General features: G+C 62.4%; 5 protein-coding genes and 1 pseudogene across 5 annotated transcripts; all 6 read left to right on the top strand.

The window, feature by feature from the left end:
* Nucleotides 1-11,197: 11,197 nt before the first annotated feature.
* On the top strand, nucleotides 11,198-12,418 carry LOC131275441 (hemoglobin subunit zeta). Its single transcript, XM_058285624.2, has 3 exons — nucleotides 11,198-11,450; nucleotides 11,903-12,107; nucleotides 12,176-12,418. Exons 1-3 carry the CDS (start codon nucleotides 11,356-11,358, stop codon nucleotides 12,302-12,304), a joined length of 429 nt encoding a protein of 142 aa, XP_058141607.1. The 5' UTR covers nucleotides 11,198-11,355; the 3' UTR covers nucleotides 12,305-12,418.
* Nucleotides 12,419-12,869: 451 nt separating this feature from the next.
* On the top strand, nucleotides 12,870-13,656 carry HBM (hemoglobin subunit mu; the record flags this gene model as incomplete). Its single annotated transcript, XM_058286740.2, is given in 4 exon segments — nucleotides 12,870-12,997; nucleotides 13,158-13,362; nucleotides 13,473-13,533; nucleotides 13,536-13,656. Coding segments are annotated over 4 exon segments (459 nt in total), but the record flags the coding sequence as incomplete, so codon positions are not given.
* A 1,148-nt stretch (nucleotides 13,657-14,804) lies between these two features.
* LOC101428132 (hemoglobin subunit alpha) lies at nucleotides 14,805-15,775 on the top strand. Its single transcript, XM_004473996.4, has 3 exons — nucleotides 14,805-14,958; nucleotides 15,238-15,442; nucleotides 15,561-15,775. Exons 1-3 carry the CDS (start codon nucleotides 14,864-14,866, stop codon nucleotides 15,687-15,689), a joined length of 429 nt encoding a protein of 142 aa, XP_004474053.3. The 5' UTR covers nucleotides 14,805-14,863; the 3' UTR covers nucleotides 15,690-15,775.
* A 2,604-nt stretch (nucleotides 15,776-18,379) lies between these two features.
* Nucleotides 18,380-19,199, top strand: LOC101428871 (hemoglobin subunit alpha-like; annotated as a pseudogene).
* A 1,702-nt stretch (nucleotides 19,200-20,901) lies between these two features.
* Nucleotides 20,902-22,226, top strand: LOC101447428 (hemoglobin subunit alpha-like). Its single transcript, XM_058285623.1, has 3 exons — nucleotides 20,902-20,996; nucleotides 21,688-21,892; nucleotides 22,011-22,226. The coding sequence occupies exons 1-3, from the start codon at nucleotides 20,902-20,904 to the stop codon at nucleotides 22,137-22,139; spliced, it is 429 nt and encodes a 142-aa protein (XP_058141606.1). The 3' UTR covers nucleotides 22,140-22,226.
* Nucleotides 22,227-24,813: 2,587 nt separating this feature from the next.
* Nucleotides 24,814-25,565, top strand: LOC131275440 (hemoglobin subunit alpha-like). Its single transcript, XM_058285622.1, has 3 exons — nucleotides 24,814-24,930; nucleotides 25,029-25,233; nucleotides 25,356-25,565. Exons 1-3 carry the CDS (start codon nucleotides 24,836-24,838, stop codon nucleotides 25,548-25,550), a joined length of 495 nt encoding a protein of 164 aa, XP_058141605.1. The 5' UTR covers nucleotides 24,814-24,835; the 3' UTR covers nucleotides 25,551-25,565.
* The last annotated feature ends 812 nt before the right edge of the window (nucleotides 25,566-26,377 follow it).

Below are 26,377 nucleotides of genomic sequence, written 5' to 3'. Positions count from 1 at the left end.
CATCAGTCAGCCAAGGGGTGCTGATGCAGAATACCAGAAACCGCCGGGTTTTTATAAAGGGACTTATTTGGGGAAGGAGCTTACAGACACCAGGCCAGAAAGCACAAGTTCCTTCCCTCACCCAAGTCTACTTGGAGCAAGATGCCTGGTGATGTCTGTAAGGGTTCAGGCTTCCTGGGCTCCTCCCTTCCAGGGTCTTGCTTCTCTCTGGGCTCAGGGTTCCTCTCTTCCTGGGACTTGCTTCCCTTTCTTCTGTGGGATTACTTCCCAGCGCTCCAGTTTAAGGTGTCAGCATCAAACTCAAACATCAAAAACCCTTAACTCTGTCCTTTGCCATGCCTTTTGTCTGTGAGTCCCACCCACCGAGGGTTGGGGACTCAATGCCCTAATGATGTGGCCCAATGAAAGCCCTAATCATAACTCAATCACGTTCAGGTACAGACCAGTTTACAAACATAATCCAATATCTATTTTTGGAATTCATAACCATCTCAAACTGCTACAACATGCAAAAGAATGAAAGTGGCATCCTAACTCACATCATATCCAAAAATTAACTAAAAATGCATCAATGACCTAAATATAAAAACAAAAACTATACAAACTCTACAAGGAAAACATAGGAAGATATCTGCAAGACCTTGTATTAGGCAATATATTCTTAGACTTTATAGTGAAAGCACAAAACAAGAAAAAAATACAATCTGGATTTTATCAAAATAAAAAACTTTTGTATATTTAAGGACATTATCAAGAAAGCAAAAAGACAACCTACAGAATAGGAGAAAATATTTAGAAACTGTATGTCTGATAAGGGATTAATATCCAGAATATAAAAAAACCTCCTACAGGGGTGTGGGTGTAGCTCAGTGACTGAGCACCTGCCTCCCACACACAAGGTCCTGGGTTCAAGCCCCCAGTACATCACAAAAAAATTTAAAAAACAAAAGGAAAAAAGAACTCCTACAACTCAAAAACAAAAAGCCAAACAATCCAATTTAAAAATGGGCATGATCTATGTATCTTTAAAAAAAAAAGATAATTAAAAAAAACACAACAAAAAAAATGTGAGGTTCCCACATACCCCACTCCCCACTCCTCCCACATTAAGCCCCCTCCTTTTATTATTTTTCCACACAAAAGGAATATGCTTCTCTCTTGCATGTTATGCCTCTTAGAAGCTTTAGTCTTTCATTTTAAAGGCCTTTTTAGCTCTCATTTATGAATGTATATCATGGTCTGTTGATCTGTTTGATGCGAAATCCTTAAAAATAACGAGGAATATTTAATGCCATTTTAATGTTTGTTTTCATTTTGTGGTAGTTGTTTATATGTATGTGGATAGGGATTATGTAAAAATCCTGATTTATACTTAATTAATGAAGTTAAACACGCCTTAACTTCTGTCTACAAAATTGTAGCATGGAAGGGGCATAATGGTCACGTAAAGAATACGAAAGGCAGAAACTGACTTGGCCCAGTGGTTAGGGCTTCCGTCTACCATATGGGAGGTCCGTGGTTCAAACCCCGGGCCTCCTTGACCCGTGTGGAGCTGGCCATGCGCAGTGCTGATGCACGCAAGGAGTGCCGTGCCACGCAGGGGTGCCCCCCGCGTAGGGGAGCCCCACGCGCAAGGAGTGCACCCCGTAAAGAGAGCAGCTCAGCACAAAAGAAAGTGCAGCCTGCCCAGGAATGGCGCCGCCCACACTTCCCGTGCCGCTGACGACAACAGAAACGGACAAAGAAACAAGATGCAGCAAATAGACACAGAGAACAGACAACCCGGGGAGGGGGGGAATTAAATAAAATAAATAAATCCTAAAAAAAAAAAAAAGAATACGAAAGGCAAAGATATTGTGCATGGTACACCAAATTTCATGTTCCCCAAAATAAATATATATATCAAAAAAAAAAAAAAATAGGGGGCAAAGGGCTTGAACGGATGGACGAGCCCAGGAAAAGATGCCCAGCGTCATCAGTCATCAGGAAATGCAGATCACCACCGCGAGGAGAGGCCGCCTCCCCGTCAGTCGAACGGCCAGTAGTTTTAAAATGGGAAAAATGGAAAACGGGAAGTGCTGGAGAGGCTGAGCAGGACCAGGAACGCTGGTGCGCGTGGGGGGCGTAAGACGGCGTGGCCGTGGGGAAACAGTTGGGTGTGAGTCGCCACAGGACCCAGCTCCACGTCCAGGTGCAGGCGCCCAGCGAGGCAGGGACTCCAACACCTGCACGCCCGTGTTCACAACTGCCCAAGGCGGGGACGGCCGAAGGGCCCACCAGCCGGCGACGACGGGAAAACGTGGCCGCCCGTGGCCTGCTGTCAGCCGGGAAGCGGCAGGTGCGGGCGTGAGAGGAGGCGGGTTCCACCTGCAGGAGGAAGCTGGCTCACGCTCCTCGGGGACACGGGCAGTGGACCGCGGGTTCCGCGGAGGGGCGTTCATGCTGAACGGGCCGGGGTCCCTGCCTGGGGTGGCGAAGCTTCCCCGCGGCCTTCGGTGACCCCGAGAGCCTTCCCGCCCCAGACACGCGCACCCGCGGCAGCCCGGCCTCCTCCCGCCGCCCCGGGCTCCAGGGGCGCGGCGCGAGCGGGCCAGGCCCCGGGCTCCAGGGGCGCGGCGCCAGCGGGCCAGGCCCCGGGCTCCAGGGGCGGGGGCGCGGCGCCAGCGGGCCAGGCCCCGGGCTCCAGGGGCGCGGCGCGAGCGGGCCAGGCCCCGGGCTCCAGGGGCGCGGCGCCAGCGGGCCAGGCCCCGGGCTCCAGGGGCGGGGGCGCGGCGCGAGCGGGCCAGGCCCCGGGCTCCAGGGGCGGGGGGCGCGGCGCGAGCGGGCCAGGCCCCGGGCTCCAGGGGCGCGGCGCCAGCGGGCCAGGCCCCGGGCTCCAGGGGCGGGGGCGCGGCGCGAGCGGGCCAGGCCCCGGGCTCCAGGGGCGCGGCGCGAGCGGGCCAGGCCCCGGGCTCCAGGGGCGGGGGCGCGGCGCGAGCGGGCCAGGCCCCGGGCTCCAGGGGCGGGGGCGCCAGCGGGCCAGGCCCCGGGCTCCAGGGGCGGGGGCGCGAGCGGGCCAGGCCCCGGGCTCCAGGGGCGGGGGGCGCGAGCGGGCCAGGCCCGGGGCTCCAGGGGCGGGGGCGCGGCGCCAGCGGGCCAGGCCCCGGGCTCCAGGGGCGGGGGCGCGGCGCCAGCGGGCCAGGCCCCGGGCTCCAGGGGCGGGGGCGCGGCGCCAGCGGGCCAGGCCCCGGGCTCCAGGGGCGGGGGGCGCGAGCGGGCCAGGCCCCGGGCTCCAGGGGCGGGGGCGCGGCGCGAGCGGGCCAGGCCCCGGGCTCCAGGGGCGGGGGCGCGGCGCGAGCGGGCCAGGCCCCGGGCTCCAGGGGCGGGGGCGCGAGCGGGCCAGGCCCCGGGCTCCAGGGGCGGGGGCGCGGCGCGAGCGGGCCAGGCCCCGGGCTCCAGGGGCGCGGCGCGAGCGGGCCAGGCCCCGGGCTCCAGGGGCGGGGGCGCGGCGCCAGCGGGCCAGGCCCCGGGCTCCAGGGGCGGGGGGCGCGGCGCCAGCGGGCCAGGCCCCGGGCTCCAGGGGCGCGGCGCCAGCGGGCCAGGCCCCGGGCTCCAGGGGCGCGGCGCGAGCGGGCCAGGCCCCGGGCTCCAGGGGCAGGGGCGCGAGCGGGCCAGGCCCCGGGCTCCAGGGGCAGGGGCGCGGCGCCAGCGGGCCAGGCCCCGGGCTCCAGGGGCGGGGGCGCGGCGCCAGCGGGCCAGGCCCCGGGCTCCAGGGGCAGGGGCGCGAGCGGGCCAGGCCCCGGGCTCCAGGGGCAGGGGCGCGGCGCCAGCGGGCCAGGCCCCGGGCTCCAGGGGCGCGGCGCGAGCGGGCCAGGCCCCGGGCTCCAGGGGCGGGGGGCGCGAGCGGGCCAGGCCCCGGGCCCTCCACAGGTGCGGGGCGGCCAAGGTGCTGGGAGCAGGAGAGCAAACAAGGCAGGAGCCAGAACTCTCCCCGGGGCTCACCTTCTAGCGGACGACACACACACGAATTTCCCGTGGAAAAAAGGAAAAGTGGGGCAGGGGTGGTGGGGTGAGGACGGTGATTTCAGCCACGGGGGGTGGGAGGGGAGCGGCCGGAGGGGCCTGGCCCGCCCTCTGCAGGGAGGAAGCAGTGGGGTGAGGGCGAGCAGGGGTCTGGGTGGCCGCCACTGCCTGGCGCAGGCTGGGGGCTCACTCTTAGGGGCGCCTGGAGACACGCGGGGGGCCCAGCTGTGGGCCAGGGCAGTCGGGGCGGGGGCAGGGGAGGGGAGCTCGGGGGCAGGGGGCGCCAGGCGGCCCGCCCTGGGCAGAGGAGGGGCTCGAGGCTGGGCGGGGGAGGAGAGCTGCTCAGAACGCGCCCGGGGGGAGCCCACCTCTGAAGTTCAAGGTCCCAGCTGCCCCTTCCTGCAAGGCCATGGGTGGATTTCCAGGATAAGGGGCTCTGAGGCTCCCACGGGGTACCCCCAAAGACTTCTAGGGACAGATTCTGCTGGAAAAAATAAGGGGCGACAATAACCTGCGATGACACTTGTCCAAAATGCAACAAAGCCTCAGAACTCCTACATGAAAAGAGCTTATAAATGTGACCCCAGTAGGAAAATGGGCAAAAGACAAGTACAGAAAAGGAAGAAAGGCCAGCGGCCCCAACCCCAGGTGGAACGCGAGCTTCGCGCCGCCGGGCCCGGGAAGGGGTGGCCGCAGGGCCGCGCGCACCCCGGCCAACCCGGAGCTGTGGGTCCGTCCCATCTTCTCACATCGTCACTGGTCGTGTTTCAGAAAACTAAAGAAGTCAGCGCCCTCTGACCCAGCCGCTCCACGTCCGGAAATCTGTCCTAGTGGCACAATCCAAAGCACAGGTTTTAAACAGCGATAGTCACCGTGGAGTTGTTTATAACAGGAAAAAGAACGGAGAGTTCTGTCAAAAACGGGAAGCTGCGTAGCTGCAGGGTTGAGCCGACCACTGGGAAGGGCCAGCGGCTCCCAGGCGGACAGGAGTCCGCCGCTCACCAGGCCGGCCCACAGGCTGCCTCGCTGAGCCCACCAGGCTGCCTCGCTGAGCAGCCACCCTTTCCAGGAAATTCAGCTGAAACAAAGAAAACACCAAAAACATCATAAAAACCATGCGCATGCTCGTGGAGGTGTGTATTTACGTACGTCTATGTCTGTGTGTCTGTGTCTGTGTCTGTGGGTGTGTATACGTGTGTGTATGTCTAAGGATATATGTGTTCATGTATAGATGTGCATAATATATACACACATACATCTAAAAAATTACAGAAATACGCCATGAATCATTTGACCAGTGGTCAATGAAAACGAACAATAAAATTCTACATAAAACTAACAAATTCTTGCAATCATGTGGAAAAATGGTCACCCCCAATAGCAAATAAAAGTAGGTGCCACTCCACTGTCATTCAATATTGTGTTAGGTGCTCTAGCTAGAGCAAGTGGACAAGAAAAAATAAATAAAAGTAGGTGCCACTCCACTGTCATTCAATATTGTGTTAGGTGCTCTAGCTAGAGCAAGTGGACAAGAAAAAATAAATAAAAGTAGGTGCCACTCCACTGTCATTCAATATTGTGTTAGGTGCTCTAGCTAGAGCAAGTGGACAAGAAAAAATAAATAAAAGTAGGTGCCACTCCACTGTCATTCAATATTGTGTTAGGTGCTCTAGCTAGAGCAAGTGGACAAGAAAAAATAAATAAAAGTAGGTGCCACTCCACTGTCATTCAATATTGTGTTAGGTGCTCTAGCTAGAGCAAGTGGACAAGAAAAAATAAATAAAAGGCAGCCAAATAGAAAAAGGAAGTGAAACTTCTCACTATTCAAAGATGACATGATCCTATATTTTGGAAATTCTGAAATGTCTACCACAAAGCTACTAGAGCTACAAAATCAATGTGCAAAAGTCAGTACTGCTTCTGTACACTAATATTGAACAATCTGAGGAGGAAATTAGGGGGGAAATTCCATCTACAATAGCAACAAAAAGACTCAAATACCTAGGAAGCAATTTAACCAAAGAAGTACAGGATCTGTATTCGGAAAACTAGAAAACAATGCTAAGAGAAATCAGAGAAGAGCTAAACCAATGGAAAGACACTCCTGAGTCCATGGATTGGAAGACTAAATATGCTGGAGATGTCATCCTACCAAAACTGATTTATAGATTTGATGCAATACCAATCAAAATTCCAACAGTCTACTTTACAGAATTGGAAAAAGCAATTACAAAATCTATTTGGAAGGGAGACAAAAGCTTTCTAAAAAAGAAGAGCACATGGGAGGAATTTCACTGCCTGACCTTGAAACATATTACAAAGCTATAGTATTCAAAACAGCATAGTGTTGGCATAAAAGTCAACACAATGCTCAGTGGACTAGAACTGAGAGTCCAGAAATAAACCTTCACCTCTAAGGCTGACAGATTTTTAAAATTTAATTTAATTTTTTATTTTTAAATTTTATTGAAGTATATCATTCACACATGAACATACATAAATAAAAGTGTATAGTAAAAGTTATAAACTTACAAAACAAACATGCATAACATAATACAGGGGTTCCATACATCAGCCCACAACCAACGCCTTGCATTGTTGTGAGACGTTACAAATTATGAAAAAAAATCATCAAAATCTTACTACAAACTATAGTCCATATCTTACATTTGGTATTTTCCCCCCCAACCCACCCTATTATTATTTTTTAAACATATTTTTATTACAGAGGCTGGGAACTTACAAAACAATCATGCACATGTGTAGAATTCCCATACAACACTCCTCTATCAACACACCACATCGTGGTGGAACATTTGTTACAGATTATGAGATAATATCATCAGACTTTTGCCACCAACCATGGTCCAGAGTGTACATTTGGCACACTTTTTCCATACTGCCCCATTATTAACACAGTACTTCTTTGGCATAGATGCATGAATATTACAGTGTTGCTGTTAATCACAGTCCATAGGTCGCTCCAGCTGTATTTTTCCCATGCTTCTCCACATTCCCACAACTTTGTAATAGTGACATACATCTGCTCTAGCTCACAAGGGACACTCTTGTAACTGTACCATCAACCACACTTTTCATCCACCTCTGGGTTTACTGTGCTGTTCAGTTCCTAGATTATTCTCTAGCTTTCTTTCAATTGACATTTACATCCCTATACAACCCTTTCCAGCCACATTCCCATTTATAAACCAGCTGCTACTCTCTGTAATGTGCTACCATTGACTACATCCATTTCCACACTTTTAAAGTTAATTGAAACTTGTACATACATAAAGAGTTAGTAGTCCATCTCAGCCCTCCTCTCTCTCGAGTCTACACTCTCGATTCTACCTCCACGCATTTATTCTTTGTATTTAGTTCATATTAATGAGACCATGAAGTATTTGTCCTTTTGTGTCTGGATTACCTCACTTAGCATAATGTCTTCAAGACTCATCCATGTTATCATGTGTCCCAATTTCATTTCTTCTTACTGTAGCATAGTATTCCATTGTACGTATATACCACATTTTGCTTATCCATTCATTGGTTTATGGACACTTGGATTGTTTCCATCTTTTGTACAGCCAACTGATTTTTGACAAACCTACCAAGTCCACATTAATGGGACCAAACAGTCTCTTCAATAAATGAAACTGGGAGAACTGGCTTACCATAACCAAAAGAAGGAAAGAGGATTCCTATCTCACACCTATATAAGAATCAACTCAAAATGGATGAAAGACCTAAATATAAAAGCCAGGACCATAAAACTACTAGAAGAAAATGCAGGGAAACATCTTCAAGATCTTACAGTAGGTAGTGGTTTCTTGGATCTCACACCCAAAGCACAAACAACAAAAGAAAAAAATAGATAAACGGGAACTCCTCAAAATTAAACACTTTTGCACCTCAAAGGTCTTTGACAAAAGGGTGACTCAATGGGAGAAAATATTTGAAAATCACATATCTGATAACGGTTTAATATCCATGATATATAAAGCGATGCTACAACTCAACAATAAAGACAACCCTATTAAAAAATGGGTGAAAGACTTGGATAGACATTTGTCCAAAGAAGAAATACAAATGAAAAAATGTTTAACATTACTAGCAATTAGGAAAATGCAAATCAAACCTACAGTGAGATATAATTTCATACCTATTAGAATGCCACTATTAAAAAGACAGAAAACTACAAGTGTTGGAGAGGATGTGGAGAGCCAGGGACACTTATCACTGTTGGTGGGATGCAGAAAGGTACGGCCACTGTGAAGGACCTAAAGAGGTGGAATACAGACTTGGCCACGTGACCCGGTAGTACCACTGCTAGGTACATACCCAGGAGGACTAAGAGCAGTGACATGAACAGACGTCTGCCCAGCAGTGTCCACAGAGGCGTTATACACACTTTTTTTAAAAAAGGTTTGTTTTATTTATTTCTCCCTACCCCCTCACTGCTTGCACTTTCCGTGTCTGTTCGTCTTCCTGATTTCTTTAGGAGGCCCTGGGAACCGACCCGGGAACTCCGATGTGGGAGGGGAGGTGCCTAGTCATTTGAGCCACCTCTGCTCCCTGCTGTGTCTCTCTTTACGACTTTCTTCTTGCATGTCTCGTTACGTCCGCTTTCCACACCTGCCCACGGCACCAGCTCGCTGCCTTCTTTAGGAGGCACCAGCAACCAAACCAGGGACCTCCCACATGGTAGGTGGGAGCTCAGTGCTCGAGCCACATCTCCTTCCCATGTTATTCATAATTAAAACTTGGAAACAAACCAGGTGTCCATCAACAGATGAATGGATAAACAAACTGCTGTGTATTCACACCAATGGAATATTATGATATTATGCAGCTGTAAGAAGAAATGAAGTAGTGAGCATATGACAACATGGATGAAACTGGAGGACATTAGGTTGAGTGAAGCAAGCCAGACACAAAAGGACAAATACTGTAGACTGTGTTATTATGAAATAAATATATCCTGTAAACTCATGGAGTAACTAAACTTGAATATGGGTCACCAGGAAATAGAATGAGGTTAGAGAATGGAATATTGGGAGTTAACTTGTGCAGAATTGGTAAAAAGGATGCGTGTTAATCTTTGGAAATAAATAGAAAAGATGAAAGTATAACGTATGTTTTACAAGCAGTACTTTTATGTGGGTATAAAGTGGCTTAAAGAGAAAATCTAAGGTCATGTATATTACTAAAAGGAGAGGTAAAAAATGTTAACATGGGGAAGCAGACTTGGCCCAGTGGTTAGGACGTCCGCCTACCACATGGGAGGTCCACGGTTCAAACCCCGGGCCTCCTTGACCCGTGTGGAGCTGGCCCATGTGCAGTGCTGATGCGCGCAAGGAATACTGAGCCAAGCAGGGGTGTCCCCTGTGTTGGGGAGCTCCACACGCAAGGAGTGCACCCCATAAGGAGAGCCGCCCAGCGCAAAAGAAAGTGCAGCCTGCCCAGGAATGGTGCCGCACACACGGAGAGCTGACGCAACAAGATGACACAACAAAAAGAAACACAGATTCCCGTGCCACTGACAACAACAGAAGCGGACTAAGAACACGCAGCAAATAGACACAGAGAACAGACAACCGGGGTGGGGGGGTGGGGCGGAAATAAATAAATCTTTTTAAAAAATGTTAACATAGGACTGTCTGACATAGGGAAACCACACGTGAAAGAAGAATATGGGTAAATTTGCATACATATAAGACCATTTCTCTTTGAAGCTGAACAAATACTACTAAAAATGTTAATATCAAAAAGAAAAAAAACCCCATTATGATAAGTGGAAGAAATCAAACAGAAAGTTCTCTATATTGTTTGCTTCCATTTTTATAAAATGTAAATATAAATCCATTTATAAAGATGGAACTAGATTAGCGGTCACGCAGGGCTGGGGTAGGACAGAGCGATTGAGAGGTGACTGCTAAGGGGTGTGGAGTTTTTCTTTTTGGAGTAATAAAAATTGCTCTAAAATTTTTTGTGGCGATCAATGCCCAACACTATGATTAGAGTAAAAGGTATTGATTGTTAAAAAAACAAGTAGGGGCCACTACATGCCTGCTAAGGGACCGCGGACAAGTGAAACTTGTGGAGCCGACGCTGGGACTGGGGAGGAGCGGGTGCACTCCGACCTCGGGGCTCAGAGCACCTGGGGACACCTGGGGACACCTGGGGGACACCTGGGGACACCTGGGCCGGGCGGGGCTGGCTCTCCGTTCTCAGTCCCTGGTTCTGGGGGTCTCCCAGATTGGTCTGGAAGCTTCCCAAGCCACAACACCCCCAACCCTGGCTCAGGCCCGGGAAGCCGGGGGCAAGGCTGCGGTGGTCCACACCCGGCACCCACGTTCCGGCTTTGGTGACGGGCGCTGGAGGTGGAGCCCCCAACGCCACAGGCCTGGCCTGCAGCCCTGGCCACCAGCCACCCGCCAGAGCCCGAGGCGGCTTTTCCTCCAGGCACATACACAGAACAGCTTTAAAACAGCATTAGCGTGGCACGCTGGCTTTTCCCTTCTTTAAAAGAATTCCGTATTTCAAAAAAGATGCGCTTACAATTTATTCAAAAATCAGGCTGTACTTTATTGAAATTAAAGGCATGCATAAAAACAAAGCACACTGGTGGACTGGCCGCATCATGGGGGTGCGGTGTGGAGAAGTGTCCTGAGGATAAAGAGGGATGAGTGGTTGGGGGGGGGGCCTGGGGCCAGCGGGCGGCGCCTGGGCCGCTGTGATCCCTGGCCCCGCGGCTGAGGACCCCCGGCTGCAGGGGCCGGGGCCCACCTCGACCCGCACCAGCTCCGAGGACCCTTCCCCCTAAGCTGCGGGGAGACCTCCTGCAGGCGAGGAGGGGACGTGGGTCTCAAGCCAAGTCTGTCACCGCAGCCCACGGCCGTGCCACGCGCTTTGGCTGCTGGGCCCACCTGTGAAAGGCGCTAACGAAGTGCAGGTTAATGAAGAGAGGAGGGAGGGTGGCGCGCCCGGGCGGGGGGCTGCTCTTGTCCACCGCAAGGCCAAGCAGGGCAGTCTCTGGGCGGTGCTGACACATGGTCACGCGCCGGGCCCCTATCTCCTGGACACCGGGCAGGCTGTGGCCACCACCCCCCAGGCCCCGGCCCCCGGCCCCTGGCGCGATAGCCCCCACCTGCCCCCCGGCCCCCGGCCCCCACCCTGCCTCCCGGCCCTGACCGCCTGTCCTCGCTGGTCTGATAAGGGACCCCGCCTGGGAGCCCCCTCCCCGCTCCTGACCACTGGCCTCGGCCCGGCCGCTCCATATAAGTGACCCGGCGCCAGGACTGCCCAGGCAAGCCGAGCGCGCAGCAGCTCCAGCACCGCCGCCCTGCCGCCATGTCGCTGACCAAGGCCGAGAGGACCATCATCGTGTCCATGTGGGGCAAGATCGCCGCGCAGGCCGACGCCATCGGCACCGAGGCCCTGGAGCGGTGAGGCCGGGAGGGACGGGGGTCAGCGAGGGGGCAGTGGGGGGCCAGAGGGGGATCAGTGGGGGGTCAGTGAGGGGTCAGTGAGGGGGTCAGTGGGGGGTCAGTGAGGAGGTCAGTGGGGGGTCAGCGAGGGGGACAGTGGGGGGTCAATGGGGGGTCAGTGAGGGGGTCAGCGAGGGTCAGTGGGGGTCAGTGAGGTCAGTGGGGGGTCAGTGGGGGGTCAGCGAGGAGGAGTGGTGGGCAGGAGGCAGGACGGGGCAGAGGGCCAGTGTCTCTCCCGCGGGCTCAGGGCCAGCACCCGGGGCCACGAAGCCCTGCTGAACAAAGGAACGAGGGAAGGAAGGAAGGAGGGAAGGGGGAGCGAGGGCTGCGGGGCAGCAGGGACGGTGGGGGCCCGCGGCCTCGGCCCCCTCCTCCGCGCGGCCGCCCTGAGCGGCTCTCCCTGGCCGCAGGCTCTTCGCCAGCCACCCGCAGACCAAGACCTACTTCCCGCACTTCGAGCTGCGCGCGGGCTCGGCGCAGCTGCGGGCGCACGGCTCCAAGGTGGCGGCCGCCGTGGGCGAGGCGGCGGGCAGCGTGGACGACGTGGCGGGCGCCCTGGCCCGGCTGAGCGAGCTGCACGCCTACGTGCTGCGCGTGGACCCCGTCAACTTCAAGGTGGGCGCGGGCCCCCGGGCGCCCCCCGGCCGCGCCCGCCCGCGCTGACAGCCCCTGCCCTCCCCCAGCTCCTGTCCCACTGCCTGCTGGTGACCGTGGCCGCGCGCTTCCCCGCCGACTTCACGGCCGAGGCGCACGCCGCCTGGGACAAGTTCATGTCCATCGTGTCCTCCGTGCTGACCGAGAAGTACCGATGAGCCGCCGAGACCCCGCGCCCGCCCCGCCCCCGCCCGGCGGGCCCCTCCCCTCCCCTCCCCTCCCCGAAGCCCTCCCCAGGACCCCTCCCCCGAGCCTGCAATAAAGCCTTGACCACGAGGAGCGCGCGGTCCTGCGGCCTCAGTGTTGGGGAGGGAGGTCGGGAGGTGAGGGGTGGGCCGACGGGCTTGGCAAGATCACGGTTCCCCGGGCGGCCCCCCAGCCTGGAGACTGATCCAGGGACAGCTTTGGGGCGGTGGCTGCCCCTGCGGACCTCAGAGTCGCAGCCCCGGGCCCGCCCACAGGTGTGCGCTCCTCCTCTCCGGGTCCCCAGCGCCCTACGGTCGCTTCGCTCCGCGCGTGTGGGCGGGAGGGAGAACGTGTCCCGGAGCCTGCAGTGCGGGCGCCCCGACGCCGTCCAGCTCCCCGCCCCGCCTCCCCGGAGGCGCCACGCACGTGGGGGCCGCCGGGGCCGGCGTCGAGTCCCGCGGCGCAGGCGCCCACGCGCCCGGACCCCCGAGGGTCCCGCGTCGCGCGCGCGGGGCACTCAGGCCGATCAGGGGCGGGGCGGCGGGCGGCGCGCGCACACCACGGCCGCCGGGCACGCTCAGCGCCCAGGAGCGCGCCCAGATCGCGCAGGTGTGGGACCTGATCGCGGGCCACGAGGCGCCTTTCGGGGCGGAGCTGATGCTCAGGTGGGCAGGGGGCGGAGCTTCCGGGTTCCCGAGGGGGACGGAGACTGCCCAGTGGGGCGCAGGGCCCGGAGGGGCTCAGCCCCAGCCAGGGGCGAGCCGGGCGGGGAAGACGCCGGCGCACCCGCGCGCGCGCCCGCAGCTCCCCGACCTGCTCCCGCAGGCTCTTCGCAGCGTACCCCAGCACCAAGGCCTACTTCCCGCACCTGGGTGTCTGCCCCGACGAGGCGCAGCTGCTGCGCCAAGGACAGCGCATGCTCAGGGCGGTGGGCGTGGCCGTGCAGCACCTGGACAGCCTGCGCGCCGTGCTGCGCCCGCTCGCCCACCTGCACGCGCGCGTGCTGCGCGTGGACCCCGCCAACTTCCCGGTTGGCCACGGTCGGGGAGGCGCGCGGCGCGGGGGGTCGGGGGCGGCCGGGGGCGGTCGGGGGCGGCCGGGGGCGGCCGGCAGACTCCCTGACGCGCCCTGCGCCCGCAGATGCTGATCCACTGCTTCCAGGTGGTGCTGGCCTCCCACCTGCAGGGCGAGTTCACCGTGGAGATCAGGCGGCGTGGGAGAAGTTCCCGACGGCCGTGGCCGTGGCGCTGACCGAGAGCCACCGCTAAGCCCGCGCCGCTCGGGCCTGGGTCTGCGCACGTTAATAAAAGAGGCCTCGAACTCAGGACCCTGCGTGTGCGTGGTCTTTTGCGGAGTGGGCGTGGGTGACGTCACTGTGGCGGGGCCGAGCCCTGGGCCCGGGCAGACTGCCTCTTGGAACTCGTAAATGTCCAGGCAGATTTTGAACACAACAATTCGTCCCCGTCGGCCAGGGGGTCGGGGAGCTCCTCGGCGGCACAGGCACGTCTGCGTTCACTCCCTCCCCCTCCATTCGCCCCCCAGCCCCACCTCGCGCCGCGAGCTGCAGGCGGATCTCAGATCCACGCGGCAGGCCCGCGAGCCCCGAAGCCCCAAGGCACCTGAGGTCAAGGGCTCCCCGGCCCTCGCGGCCGCCCCCTCCCGCCTCCTCCCTCTGGACGCCTGCCCCGGGCAGGTCAACCTCTTCCTCCCAATGGCGTCGTTGGGGTGGGGGCTTCAGGGGCGCACTTGGCCGACAACAGGCGTCGAGCCAGGCTGGCACCGACGAGCTCCGTGGTGCTGGGCAGTCCTTGGACCCTCCGAGCCCCCCGACCCCAGGGCCACCCGGATCACGAGGCTGGTGGCGCGTGGGCTCCGGAAGTCCCCAGGCTCCGCCCTGCGCGGTCCCCCCTGGGTGAGCCAGAGGTGGAGGTGAAAGGAGCAATCTTGGGGCGCGATCCCAGCCTTGGGGGTGGGGAACCGGGGGTCCCGGGAGCTTTCCACGCCCGGAAGATAACGGCGGCCGGGCTACAGTCCTGGGTCTGTCGGGTGAGCCCCGCCCCGCCGTCCCGCTGGCCAGTGTCCAGAACCGAACCCTGTGCGGGAGGCCGGGCTGCCCGCCGCTCAGCCAGAGGGCCCAGCGGCGCGCGCACCCGTTAACCTGCGCGCCGCGGGAGCGAGCCCACTAGGGCGCGGGGCCCAGGGGGATGGGCGCCCCTGGTCTCTCACAGCGGGGTGGTCTGCGTGGAGAGTTCACGGCTGGGCTCTCGGTTCCGGGCAAGGTTAGGAGAGAACGCAGCTTCTGTTGCAGTTTGGAAGAGCCTGAGCCCCCTCCACGACCAAAGGGAAAGCGCGAAACTGCGAGGCGGGCCGCCCCCTCCCCGCTGGCCTTCCCGCTCCGAAACCTTCGGGCTCCGCGCCAGCCAATGAGCGCCGCCCGTCCGGGCGTGGCCCCGCGCCCCAGGCATAAAGGCGCTCTGCGCCCCAGCCCCGCACGCTTCGGGTCCCGACGCAGAACTCAGGAAGAACTCGCCATGGTGCTCTCTGCTGCAGACAAGACCCACGTCAAGGCCTTCTGGGGGAAGGTCGGCGGCCATGCCGCTGAGTTCGGCGCCGAGGCCCTGGAGAGGTGAGCAGGCGCCGCTGCCCGGCCCCAACGGCCCCGCCAGCAGCCCCTCGGCGCTGCCCGCCCCGCGCCCAGGCCCCGGCCCCGCCAGCAGCCCCTCGGCGCTGCCCGCCCCGCGCCCAGGCCCCGGCCCCGCCAGCAGCCCCTCCGCCCCGCCCGCCCCGCGCCCAGGCCCCGGCCCCGCCAGCAGCCCCTCCGCCCCGCCCGCCCCGCGCCCAGGCCCCCGGCCCCGCCAGCAGCGCCGCCCGCCAGCCCCGCGCCTCACCGCGCTTCCTCCCGCAGGATGTTCGCCTCCTTCCCCCCCACCAAGACCTACTTCTCCCACATGGACCTGAGCCACGGCTCCGCCCACGTCAAGGCCCACGGCAAGAAGGTGGCCGACGCCCTGACCCTCGCTGTGGGCCACCTGGACGACCTGCCCGGCGCCCTGTCCACCCTGAGCGACCTGCACGCGCACAAGCTGCGGGTGGACCCGGTCAACTTCAAGGTGAGCCCGCGGGCCGGCGGGGCTCCGGGGCGGCCAGTGCGCAGGGGGGCTTCCTCGCGGGGCAGGGTCCCTGCCCCAGCCCGAGGCCGCCCCTGGGCTGACGCCGCTCTCCCCGCAGTTCCTGAGCCACTGCCTGCTGGTCACCCTGGCCTGCCACCTCCCGGACGACTTCACCCCCGCCGTCCACGCCTCCATGGACAAGTTCATGGCCGGCGTGAGCACCGTGCTCGTCTCCAAGTACCGCTGAGCCGGCGCCCGCCCTCCGGCCGCGGCCCCAGCCCCCCTCTGCACACTGAGCCTCCTGGTCTTTGAATAAAGTCTGAATGGGCGGCAGCCTGCTGTGCGTCTCGGCTCCTGTGTCGGCCGGCGTGCCAGGGGCGGGTCTGCGCGGTGACCACGGCCCCACGCCTGGGGCCAGACCCTCTGCAGCCCGGAAGGGAGCAGGGGCTGGACGCTGCCCCCTCCCTCTGGGGAGGGCCTGGGGTCGCCAGGTTCCCCTGGCGGGGAGAGCTGAGGAGCTCCGGGGTTGCCACCTGCTCTACAGCCTGACAGGAGCAGCTGAACAGTGAAACCTATACGGTTCAGATCTACACGGGTTGCTCCTGGTGTGGACGGTGGGTGGGCAGGGGACAACTTCCCTGAGACCCTCCCTCTTCCGACCAGAGGGGGAAGGTGCAGTGAGGCGGGCGTCGCGGGTCCCACCGACCCTTCCTCGGCACGATATCCCCCGGGGGTGGGTCCAGGGAAAGGAGGGGAGACGAGCTGGCCAGGGCGCTAGGCAGGCCCTTGTCGCCTGTTCCTGCACTCAGGCGCGCGTCAACGGCTCGCTGTGCGTTGTGTCCTGCGCCCCCTCCCCGGCTCGGCACCCTCAGTCCCTGCCCCCGAGGCTGGGTTCTCCCTCTGTCCTGCCACGAGGGCGTGAGGCCACGCGCACGAGGGCCCCTGTCCGAGGGGCTGAAACCCGTCACCCCGCGGGCATCTCGCGAACGCGCGCCCGCGCCGCGGACAGCCCAGCCCGCGCCCAAGGCCGCCTGCGGGGTGGGGGGGGGCGAAGCCCTGCTCACCCTCTCCTCATGACCTGGGGCCTCTCTGAACCCCTGGGGAGTTGCCCCCCTCTTCAACCCTCCCTCTGCAATTCCAACCCATTTAAACATAGAAACAAGTTTTAATTTAAAAAGTTTAGTTACTAAAAATGTATCAGTATTGGTGGATCAGTGGCAACAAGTGTACCAGCGAAAGCAGCATGTTACTAACAGGGCAACCGGGTGTGTCGGGTAGCATACGGAATTCTCTACTTGCTGCGCAATTTTCTCATAAACCGAAAACTGCTTTAAAGAATCAAGTTTATTATTAAAAAGCCCTAAAAGCCACCCATGCTCTCACGCCCCCACTTTCTTGCGAGAGTCCTCTGTCCCTGCACACACACAGCTCTCCTCACTGCAGAGGGGCCACAGTCCAGCATGGGACTCAGCCTCCACCCCCACCCTGTAGCCAGATGAGATGCTGAGAGCCTAAGGCCGTGGGGCAGCGCTGAGGAAGCACTGCTGAGGCCGACCCTGGAGCTGCTTCCTGCTCAGCGGGACCCCGCTCCCTCCCGGCTCAGAAGCCCCTGGAGTTCTTGAGTGACAGCTTCGAAGGAGGAACGGGGTGGACAAGCGGGCTGAGGGATATTCCTCCCAGCCCCTTCCCAGAGCAAGCTCTTCCTCCAGGCACCCAGGAAAGGGCACTGCCCCAGCCTTCTCGCTTTCCTTCCCCCATCAACTTCTGGTGATTTATCCCTCCACCAAGTAGCCCAAGAGACGGCCACTCTCCACCAGCAAGGGGGCTGCACCGGCTGGCCCTCCAGCCCTTCTCACTGCCCCGCCAGTCAGAGGGCGCCCCTCCCAGGGGACCCCGGAAGGGTCTGGCCCCGTCTCCCCCTCCATTCTCCGGCCACAGGGCCTGCCCCTCGGCCACCCCCACGCCACCTCATGCTTACTCATGTGTCGGTGTCGCCTCCTCAGGGAGGCCAGCCTGGCCCTCGGACCAGTCCGGGCTGCTCCCCCCACAACCACCCCGGGGCCTAACAAGGTTGGCAACTGTGTATCCCTGCATGCGGGGACTCGGTGCTTCCCCAGCAAGGCTGGGAGCTCAGGCCCGTTCAGCCTATCTCTTTGCACACCACTGGACAGCTGTTTGCTGAGCCCGAGTCAGGCTTGCAGCGGGCAGCTGGGAGAAGCTGTGCATCGCACTCAGCCGGCAGGAGCGTCAGCCCTGCGTGCACGCGGTGGGCGGGGGGGATGGTGAAAAGGAGGGGCCCTGCCGCTGTGGGTAGGGGCCCGGAGCTGTAGCTAGAGCCTAAAGCCCCCTCCCCACCCCTGCAAATTCTGTGCCTATTTGTTCCCTGCCTGGGCTTGGTGAAATGGAGAAAATGGGGGCAGAGAACCGAGGCTGAAGGAGATGGGGAGGGGGCCGGCAGGGTCTTGGGCCTGGGCGCAGGGTCCTTAAGTGTCGAGGTGGGCGCCTTTTTCCTTCCCGGGCTCACCTTCACACTTAGTCATTTATTCTGCTCAAGTTGACAGATGTCCAGCGGGTGCCAGCACGGGTCAGGGCGGGCTGCAGAGTGCCCTGCTGCCTTCCGGCCCCCGTGCGCTCAGCCAAGACAGGTGGAAGGGCCGGCATGGACCGCGGGGAGAGGCTGCCCCAGCTGGGGAGGGGGCCCGCCAGGGGGAGGGACATGCAGGAGGCCGCGGCTGGGAGAAGCGGCCGGGTCGGGCGAGGCCGCCCTTGCAGTGGGGTGCCCCCTGCGGGCCAGGCCCCAGCAGCACAGCCCCCCTTATTTCTCCAGCCGGCTCGGCGCCAGCCAATGAGCGCCGCCCACCCGGGCGTGCCCTGGGGCCCCAGGCATAAAGGCGCCCCGCGCCCCAGCCCGGCAGTCTTCGGATCCGACGCAGAACTCAGGAAGAACTCGCCATGGTGCTCTCTGCTGCAGACAAGGCCCACGTCAAGGCCTTCTGGGGAAGGTCGGCGGCCATGCCGCTGAGTTCGGCGCCGAGGCCCTGGAGAGGTGAGCAGGCACGGCCGCCCGGCCCCAACGGCCCCGCGCCCAGGCCCTGGCCCCGCCAGCAGCCCCTCCGCCCCGCCCGCCCCTCACCCAGAACCCCCTGCCCCGCCAGCAGCGCCACCCACCAGCCCCGCTCCCAGATCCCCGCCCGCGCCTCACCGCGCTTCCTCCCGCAGGATGTTCGCCTCCTTCCCCCCACCAAGACCTACTTCTCCCACATGGACCTGAGCCACGGCTCCGCCCACGTCAAGGCCCACGGCAAGAAGGTGGCTGACGCCCTGACCCTCGCCGCCGGCCACCTGGACGACCTGCCCGGCGCCCTGTCCACCCTGAGCGACCTGCACGCCCACAAGCTGCGGGTGGACCCGGTCAACTTCAAGGTGAGCCCGCGGGCCGGCGGGGCTCCGGGGCGGCCAGTGCGCAGGGGGGCTTCCTCGCGGGGCAGGGTCCCTGCCCCAGCCCGAGGCCGCCCCTGGGCTGACGCCGCTCTCCCCGCAGTTCCTGAGCCACTGCCTGCTGGTCACCCTGGCCTGCCACCTCCCGGACGACTTCACCCCCGCCGTCCACGCCTCCATGGACAAGTTCATGGCGAGCGTGAGCACCGTGCTCGTCTCCAAGTACCGCTGAGCCGGCGCCCGCCCTCCGGCCGCGGCCCCAGCCCCCGTCCGCACACCTGAGCCTCCTGGTCTTTGAATAAAGTCTGAATGGGCGGCAGCCTGCTGTGCGTCTCGGCTCCTGTGTCGGCCGGCGTGCCAGGGGCGGGTCTGCGCGGTGACCACGGCCCCACGCCTGGGGCAGACCCTCTGCAGCCGGGAAGGGGCAGGAGGGTCCCTTTGCCTGTGGGAGTGCCCTGGCGCCCTGCCTGGCTGTGTTGCTGTGGACGCGTGCTCCTTCCTGCCTTCCCTTCCTGGGCCTGGTGTGTACACAGGGGCTGTTGAAAGGAGGCCCTCGTTTTCCACCGACACCTCTGCACAGGGATACACACTTCCGCACCGGCCTAGACCTGGGGAACCACCCAAGTTCAACACCCCTCGGTAGCCTGAGTGCCACTCCCTGGTCTCCTCAGAAACCCCCAGCTGCATTCACTTTTGGGAGTGGGCAGCAGCAGGAATTGCAGGTAATGCTCTGGAGACATCCCTTCTGCCTGCCCGCCCGCCCTGCTCTGCTCCTGGCTCCGCAGTGGGGTGTGGACTCGGGGCCCAGAGCAGCACGGCTGTGGGGTGCTCTCAGGTGTGGCCGGCAGCCGGCACAGGGGACCCCGGCACACCCCTACCGTGGGAAACACCGCTTCCTCCTAGGGCGCAGGCTGTTGGCCCCTCCGCAGCTCGTGGTGCTCTCCGACAGAGAGTACCAGTCAGAGGGCGCCCCTCCCAGGGGACCCCGGAAGGGTCTGGCCCCATCTCCCCCTCCATTCTCCGGCCACAGGGCCTGCCCCTCGGCCACCCCCACGCCACCTCATGCTTACTCATGTGTCGGTGTCGCCTCCTCAGGGAGGCCACCCTGGCCCTCGGACCAGTCCGGGCTGCTCCCCCGACAACCACCCAGGGGCTAACAAGGTTGGCAACTGTGTATCCCTGCATGGGGCGACTCGGTGCTTCCCCAGCAAGGCTGGGAGCTCAGGCCCGTTCAGCCTATCTCTTTGCACACCACTGGACAGCTGTTTGCTGAGCCCGAGTCAGGCTTGCAGCGGGCAGCTGGGAGAAGCTGTGCATCGCACTCAGCTGGCGGGAGCGTCAGCCCTGCGTGCACGCGGTGGGCGGGGGGGGATGGTGAAAAGGAGGGGCCCTGCCGCCGTGGGTAGGGGCCCGGAGCTGTAGCTAGAGCCTAAAGCCCCCTCCCCACCCCTGCAAATTCTGTGCCTATTTGTTCCCTGCCTGGGCTTGGTGAAATGGAGAAAATGGGGGCAGAGAACCGAGGCTGAAGGAGATGGGGAGGGGGCCGGCAGGGTCTTGGGCCTGGGCGCAGAGTCCTTAAGTGTCGAGGTGGGCGCCTTTTTCCTTTCCGGGCTCACCCTCCCACTTAGTCATTTATTCTGCTCAAGTTGACAGATGTCCAGTGGGTGCCAGCACTGGTCAGGGCGGGCTGCAGAGTGCCCTGCTGCCTTCCGGCCCCCGTGCGCTCAGCCAAGACAGGTGGAAGGGCCGGCATGGACCGCGGGGAGAGGATGCCCCAGCTGGGGAGGGGGCCCGCCAGGGGGAGGGGGCATGCAGGAGGCCGCGGCTGCGAGAAACGGCCGGGTCGGGCGAGGCCGCCCTTGCAGTGGGGTGCCCCCTGCGGGCCAGGCCCCAGCAGCACAGCACCCTCACCTCCCCAGCCGGCTCAGCGCCAGCCAATGAGCGCCGCCCACCCAGGCGTGCCCCCGCGCCCCAGCCCCGCACGCTTCGGGTCCCGACGCAGAACTTAGGAAGAACTCTCCATGGTGCTCTCTCCCGCAGACAAGAGCCAAGTCAAGGCCTTCTGGCAGAAGGTCGGCGGCAATGCCGCTGTGTATGTCACCGAGGCCCTGGAGAGGTGTGCAGGCGCCGCCGCCCGGCCCCAACGGCCCCGCCAGCAGCCCCTCGGCGCTGCCCGCCCCGCGCCCAGGCCCCGGCCCGCCAGCAGCCCCTCCACCACGCCCAAGCCCCGGCCCCGCCAGCAGCCCCTCCGCCCCGTCTGCTCTGTGCCCAGGCCCCGGCCCCACCAGCAGCCCCTCGGTGCTGCCCGCCCCGCGCCCAGGCCCTGGCCCCGCCAGCAGCCCCTCGGCCCCTCCCATCCGCCCCGCACCCAGGCCCCCGGCCCCGCCAGCAGCCCCTTCACTGCGCCCAGGCCCCGGCCCCGCCAGCGGCCCCGCCAGCAGCCCCTCCGCCCCGTCCACCCCGCGCCCAGGTCCCCAGCCCCGTCAGCAGCTCCTCGGCGCTGCCCGCCCCGCGCCCAGGCCCCCGGCCCGCCAGCAGCCCCTCCGCCCCGCTTGCCCCGTGCCCAGGCCCCGGCCCCGCCAGCAGCCCCTCGGCGCCTCCCATCCGCCCCGCACCCAGGCCCCCGGCCCCGCCAGCAGCCCCTCGGCGCTGCCCGCCCACCCCTCGCCCAGACCCCCGGCCCCGCCAGCAGCCCATCGGCCCCGCCCGCCCTGCGCCCAGACCCCCGGCCCCGCCAGCAGCCCCTCGGGCCCCACCAGCCCCGCGCCCAGACCCCCGCCCACGCCTCACCGCGCTTCCTCCCGCAGGATGTTCGCCTCCTTCCCCTCCACCAAGACCTACTTCTCCCACATGGACCTGAGCCACGGCTCCGCCCAGGTCTGGGACCACAGCAAGAAGGTGGCCGTAGCCCTGACCGTCGCCGCTGGCCACCTGGACGACCTGCCCGGCGTCCTGTCCGCCCTGAGCGACCTGCACGCCCACAAGCTGCGGGTGGACCCGGTCAACTTCAAGGTGAGCCCGCGGGCCGGCGGGGCTCCGGGGCGGCCAGTGCGCAGGGGGGCTTCCTCGCGGGGCAGGGTCCCTGCCCAAGCCCAAGGCCGCCCCTGGGCTGACGCCGCTCTCCCCGCAGTTCCTGGGCCACTACCTGCTGGTCACCCTGGCCTGCCACCTCCCGGACGACTTCACCCCCGCCGTCCACGCCTCCATGGACAAGTTCATGGCCGGCGTGAGCACCGTGCTCGTCTCCAAGTACCGCTGAGCCGGCGCCCGCCCTCCGGCCGCGGCCCCAGCCCCCGTCCGCACACCTGAGCCTCCTGGTCTTTGAATAAAGTCTGAATGGGCGGCAGCCTGCTGTGCGTCTCGGCTCCTGTGTCGGCCGGCGTGCCAGGGGCGGGTCTGCGCGGTGACCGCGGCCCCACGCCTGGGGCCAGACCCTCTGCAGCCCGGAAGGGAGCAGGGGCTGGACGCTGCCCCCTCCCTCTGGGGAGGGCCTGGGGTCGCCAGGTTCCCCTGGCGGGGAGAGCTGAGGAGCTCCGGGGTTGCCACCTGCTCTACAGCCTGACAGGAGCAGCTGAACAGTGAAACCTACGGTCAGATCTACACGGGTTGCTCCTGGTGTGGACGGCGGGTGGGCAGGGGACAACTTCCCTGAGACCCTCCCTCTTCCGACCAGAGGGGGAAGGTGCAGTGAGGCGGGCGTCGCGGGTCCCACCGACCCTTCCTCGGCACGATATCCCCCGGGGGTGGGTCCAGGGAAAGGAGGGGAGACGAGCTGGCCAGGGCGCTAGGCAGGCCCTTGTCGCCTGTTCCTGCACTCAGGCGCGCGTCAACGGCTCGCTGTGCGTTGTGTCCTGCGCCCCCTCCCCGGCTCGGCACCCTCAGTCCCTGCCCCCGAGGCTGGGTTCTCCCTCTGTCCTGCCACGAGGGCGTGAGGCCACGCGCACGAGGGCCCCTGTCCGAGGGGCTGAAACCCGTCACCCCGCGGGCATCTCACGCGCGCGCGCCGCGGACAGCCCAGCCCGCGCCCAAGGCCGCCTGCGGGGTGGGGGGGGGCGAAGCCCTGCTCACCCTCTCCTCATGACCTGGGGCCTCTCTGAACCCCTGGGGAGTTGCCCCCCTCTTCAACCCTCCCTCTGCGATTCCAACCCATTTAAACATAGGAACAAGTTTAATTTAAAAAGTTTAGTTACTAAAAATGTATCAGTACTGGTGGATCAGTGGCAACAAGTGTACCAGCGAATGCAGCATGTTACTAACAGGGCAACCGGGTGTGTCGGGTAGCATACGGGAATTCTCTACTTGCTGCGCAATTTTCTCATAAACCGAAAACTGCTTTAAAGAATCAAGTTTATTATTAAAAAGCCCTAAAAGCCACCCATGCTCTCACGCCCCCACTTTCTTGCGAGAGTCCTCTGTCCCTGCACACACACAGCTCTCCTCACTGCAGAGGGGCCACAGTCCAGCATGGGACTCAGCCTCCACCCCCACCCTGTAGCCAGATGAGATGCTGAGAGCCTAAGGCCGTGGGGCAGCGCTGAGGAAGCACTGCTGAGGCCGACCCTGGAGCTGCTTCCTGCTCAGCGGGACCCCGCTCCCTCCCGGCTCAGAAGCCCCTGGAGTTCTTGAGTGACAGCTTCGAAGGAGGAACGGGGTGGACAAGCGGGCTGAGGGATATTCCTCCCAGCCCCTTCCCAGAGCAAGCTCTTCCTCCAGGCACCCAGGAAAGGGCACTGCCCCAGCCTTCTCGCTTTCCTTCCCCCATCAACTTCTGGTGATTTATCCCTCCACCAAGTAGCCCAAGAGACGGCCACTCTCCACCAGCAAGGGGGCTGCACCGGCTGGCCCTCCAGCCCTTCTCACTGCCCCGCCAGTCAGAGGGCGCCCCTCCCAGGGGACCCCGGAAGGGTCTGGCCCCGTCTCCCCCTCCATTCTCCGGCCACAGGGCCTGCCCCTCGGCCACCCCCACGCCACCTCATGCTTACTCATGTGTCGGTGTCGCCTCCTCAGGGAGGCCAGCCTGGCCCTCGGACCAGTCCGGGCTGCTCCCCCCACAACCACCCCGGGGCCTAACAAGGTTGGCAACTGTGTATCCCTGCATGCGGGGACTCGGTGCTTCCCCAGCAAGGCTGGGAGCTCAGGCCCGTTCAGCCTATCTCTTTGCACACCACTGGACAGCTGTTTGCTGAGCCCGAGTCAGGCTTGCAGCGGGCAGCTGGGAGAAGCTGTGCATCGCACTCAGCCGGCAGGAGCGTCAGCCCTGCGTGCACGCGGTGGGCGGGGGGGATGGTGAAAAGGAGGGGCCCTGCCGCTGTGGGTAGGGGCCCGGAGCTGTAGCTAGAGCCTAAAGCCCCCTCCCCACCCCTGCAAATTCTGTGCCTATTTGTTCCCTGCCTGGGCTTGGTGAAATGGAGAAAATGGGGGCAGAGAACCAAGGCTGAAGGAGATGGGGAGGGGGCCGGCAGGGTCTTGGGCCTGGGCGCAGGGTCCTTAAGTGTCGAGGTGGGCGCCTTTTTCCTTCCCGGGCTCACCTTCACACTTAGTCATTTATTCTGCTCAAGTTGACAGATGTCCAGCGGGTGCCAGCACGGGTCAGGGCGGGCTGCAGAGTGCCCTGCTGCCTTCCGGCCCCCGTGCGCTCAGCCAAGACAGGTGGAAGGGCCGGCATGGACCGCGGGGAGAGGATGCCCCAGCTGGGGAGGGGGCCCGCCAGGGGGAGGGGGCAATAGGAGGCCGCGGCTGGGAGAAGCGGCCGGGTCGGGCGAGGCCGCCCTTGCATTGGGGTGCCCCCTGCGGGCCAGGCCCCAGCAGCACAGCACCCTCAGCTCCCTAGCCGGCTCAGCGCCAGCCAATGAGCGCCGCCCACCCGGGCGTGCCCCCGCACCCCAGGCATAAAGGCGCCCCGCACCCCAGCCCCGCACGCTTCGTGTCCGACGCAGAACTCAGGAAGAACTCGCCATGGTGCTCTCTGCCGCCGACAAGACCAACATCAAGGCCTTCTGGCAGAAGATCGGCGACCATGCCGCTGAGTACGGCGCCGAGGCCCTGGAGAGGTGAGCAGGCGCCACCGCCCGGCCCCAACGGCCCCGCCAGCAGCCCCTCCACCCCGCCTGCCCCGCGCCCAGACCCCCGGGTCCGCTTCCTCCCGCAGGATGTTCGCCTGCTTCCCCGCCACCAAGACCTACTTCTCCCACATGGACCTGAGCCCCGGCTCCGCCCAGGTCAAGGCCCACGGCAAGAAGGTGGCCGACGCCCTGACCCTCGCTGCTGGCCACCTGGACGACCTGCCCGGTGCCCTGTCCGACCTAAGCGACGTGCACGTGGAGAAGAGGCAGATACACCAGGTCAACTTCACGGTGAGCCCACGGGCCAGCCGGGCTCCGGGGTGGCAAGCGAGCCCGCAGTGGGGTTTCCTAGCTGGGCAGGGTCCCCGCCCCGGCCCGAGGCCGCCCCTGGGCTGACGCCGCTCTCCCCGCAGTACTTGAACCACTGCCTGCTGGTCACCCTGGCCTGCCACCACCCGGAAGACTTCACCCCCGCCGTCCACGCCTCCTTGGACAAGTTCTTCACCTGTGTGAGCGACGAGATTTGGTCCAAGTGGTTCGGAGCCGGCGCCCGCCCTCCGGCCATGGCCCCCAGCCCCCCTTCACACACTGAGCCTCCTGGTCTTTGAATAAAGTCTGAATGGGCGGCAGCCTGCTGTGCGTCTCAGCTCCTGTGTCGGCCGGTGTGCCAGGGGCGGGTCTGCGCGGTGACCACAGCCCCTCGCCTGGGGCCAGACCCTCTGCAGCCCGGAAGGGGGCAGGAGGGTCCCTTTGCCTGTGGGAGTGCCCTGGAGCCCTGCCTGGCTGTGTTGCTGTGGACGCGTGCTCCTTCCTGCCTTCCCTTCCTGGGCCTGGTGTGTGCACAGGGGCTGTTGAAAGGAGGCCCTCGTTTTCCACCGACACCTCTGCACAGGGACACACACTTCCGCACCGGCCTAGACCTGGGGAACTCGTCCAAGTTCCACACCCCTCGGTAGCCTGAGTGCCACTCCCCTGGTCTCCTCAAAGCCCCCCAGCTGCATTCACACTTGGGAGTGGGCAGCAGCAGGAATTGCAGGTAATGCTCTGGAGACATCCCTTCTGCCTGCGCGCCCGCCCTGCCCCGCTCCTGGCTCTGCAGTGGGGTGTGGACTCGGGGCCCAGAGCAGCACGGCTGGGGGGGTGCTCTCAGGTGCGGCCGGCAGCCGGCACAGGGGACCCCGGCACACCCCGACCGTGGGAAACACCGCTTCCTCCTAGGGCGCAGGCTGTTGGGCCCCTCCGCAGCTCGTGGTGCTCTCCGACAGAGTTAGGAACGCAGGGGAACAGCCTGCCTTGCTTTCCTGTTAGGGGGGTGGTTAGGTTAGGGCCTCACAAATGTGGGGCGAGGCCCGACGCCCGCCAGCAGGGGAAGCTACAGGGGTGGTCCACGCACGTCCAGGCACAGGAGGAACCTGGGATCGACGGAGCAGCGTGC

Source organism: Dasypus novemcinctus, chromosome 23 (genome assembly GCF_030445035.2).
Source record: "Dasypus novemcinctus isolate mDasNov1 chromosome 23, mDasNov1.1.hap2, whole genome shotgun sequence".
Taxonomy (NCBI): Eukaryota; Metazoa; Chordata; class Mammalia; order Cingulata; family Dasypodidae; genus Dasypus; species Dasypus novemcinctus.
Note: the sequence above shows the minus strand (reverse complement) of the source record. Positions and strands in the feature narration are given on the sequence as shown.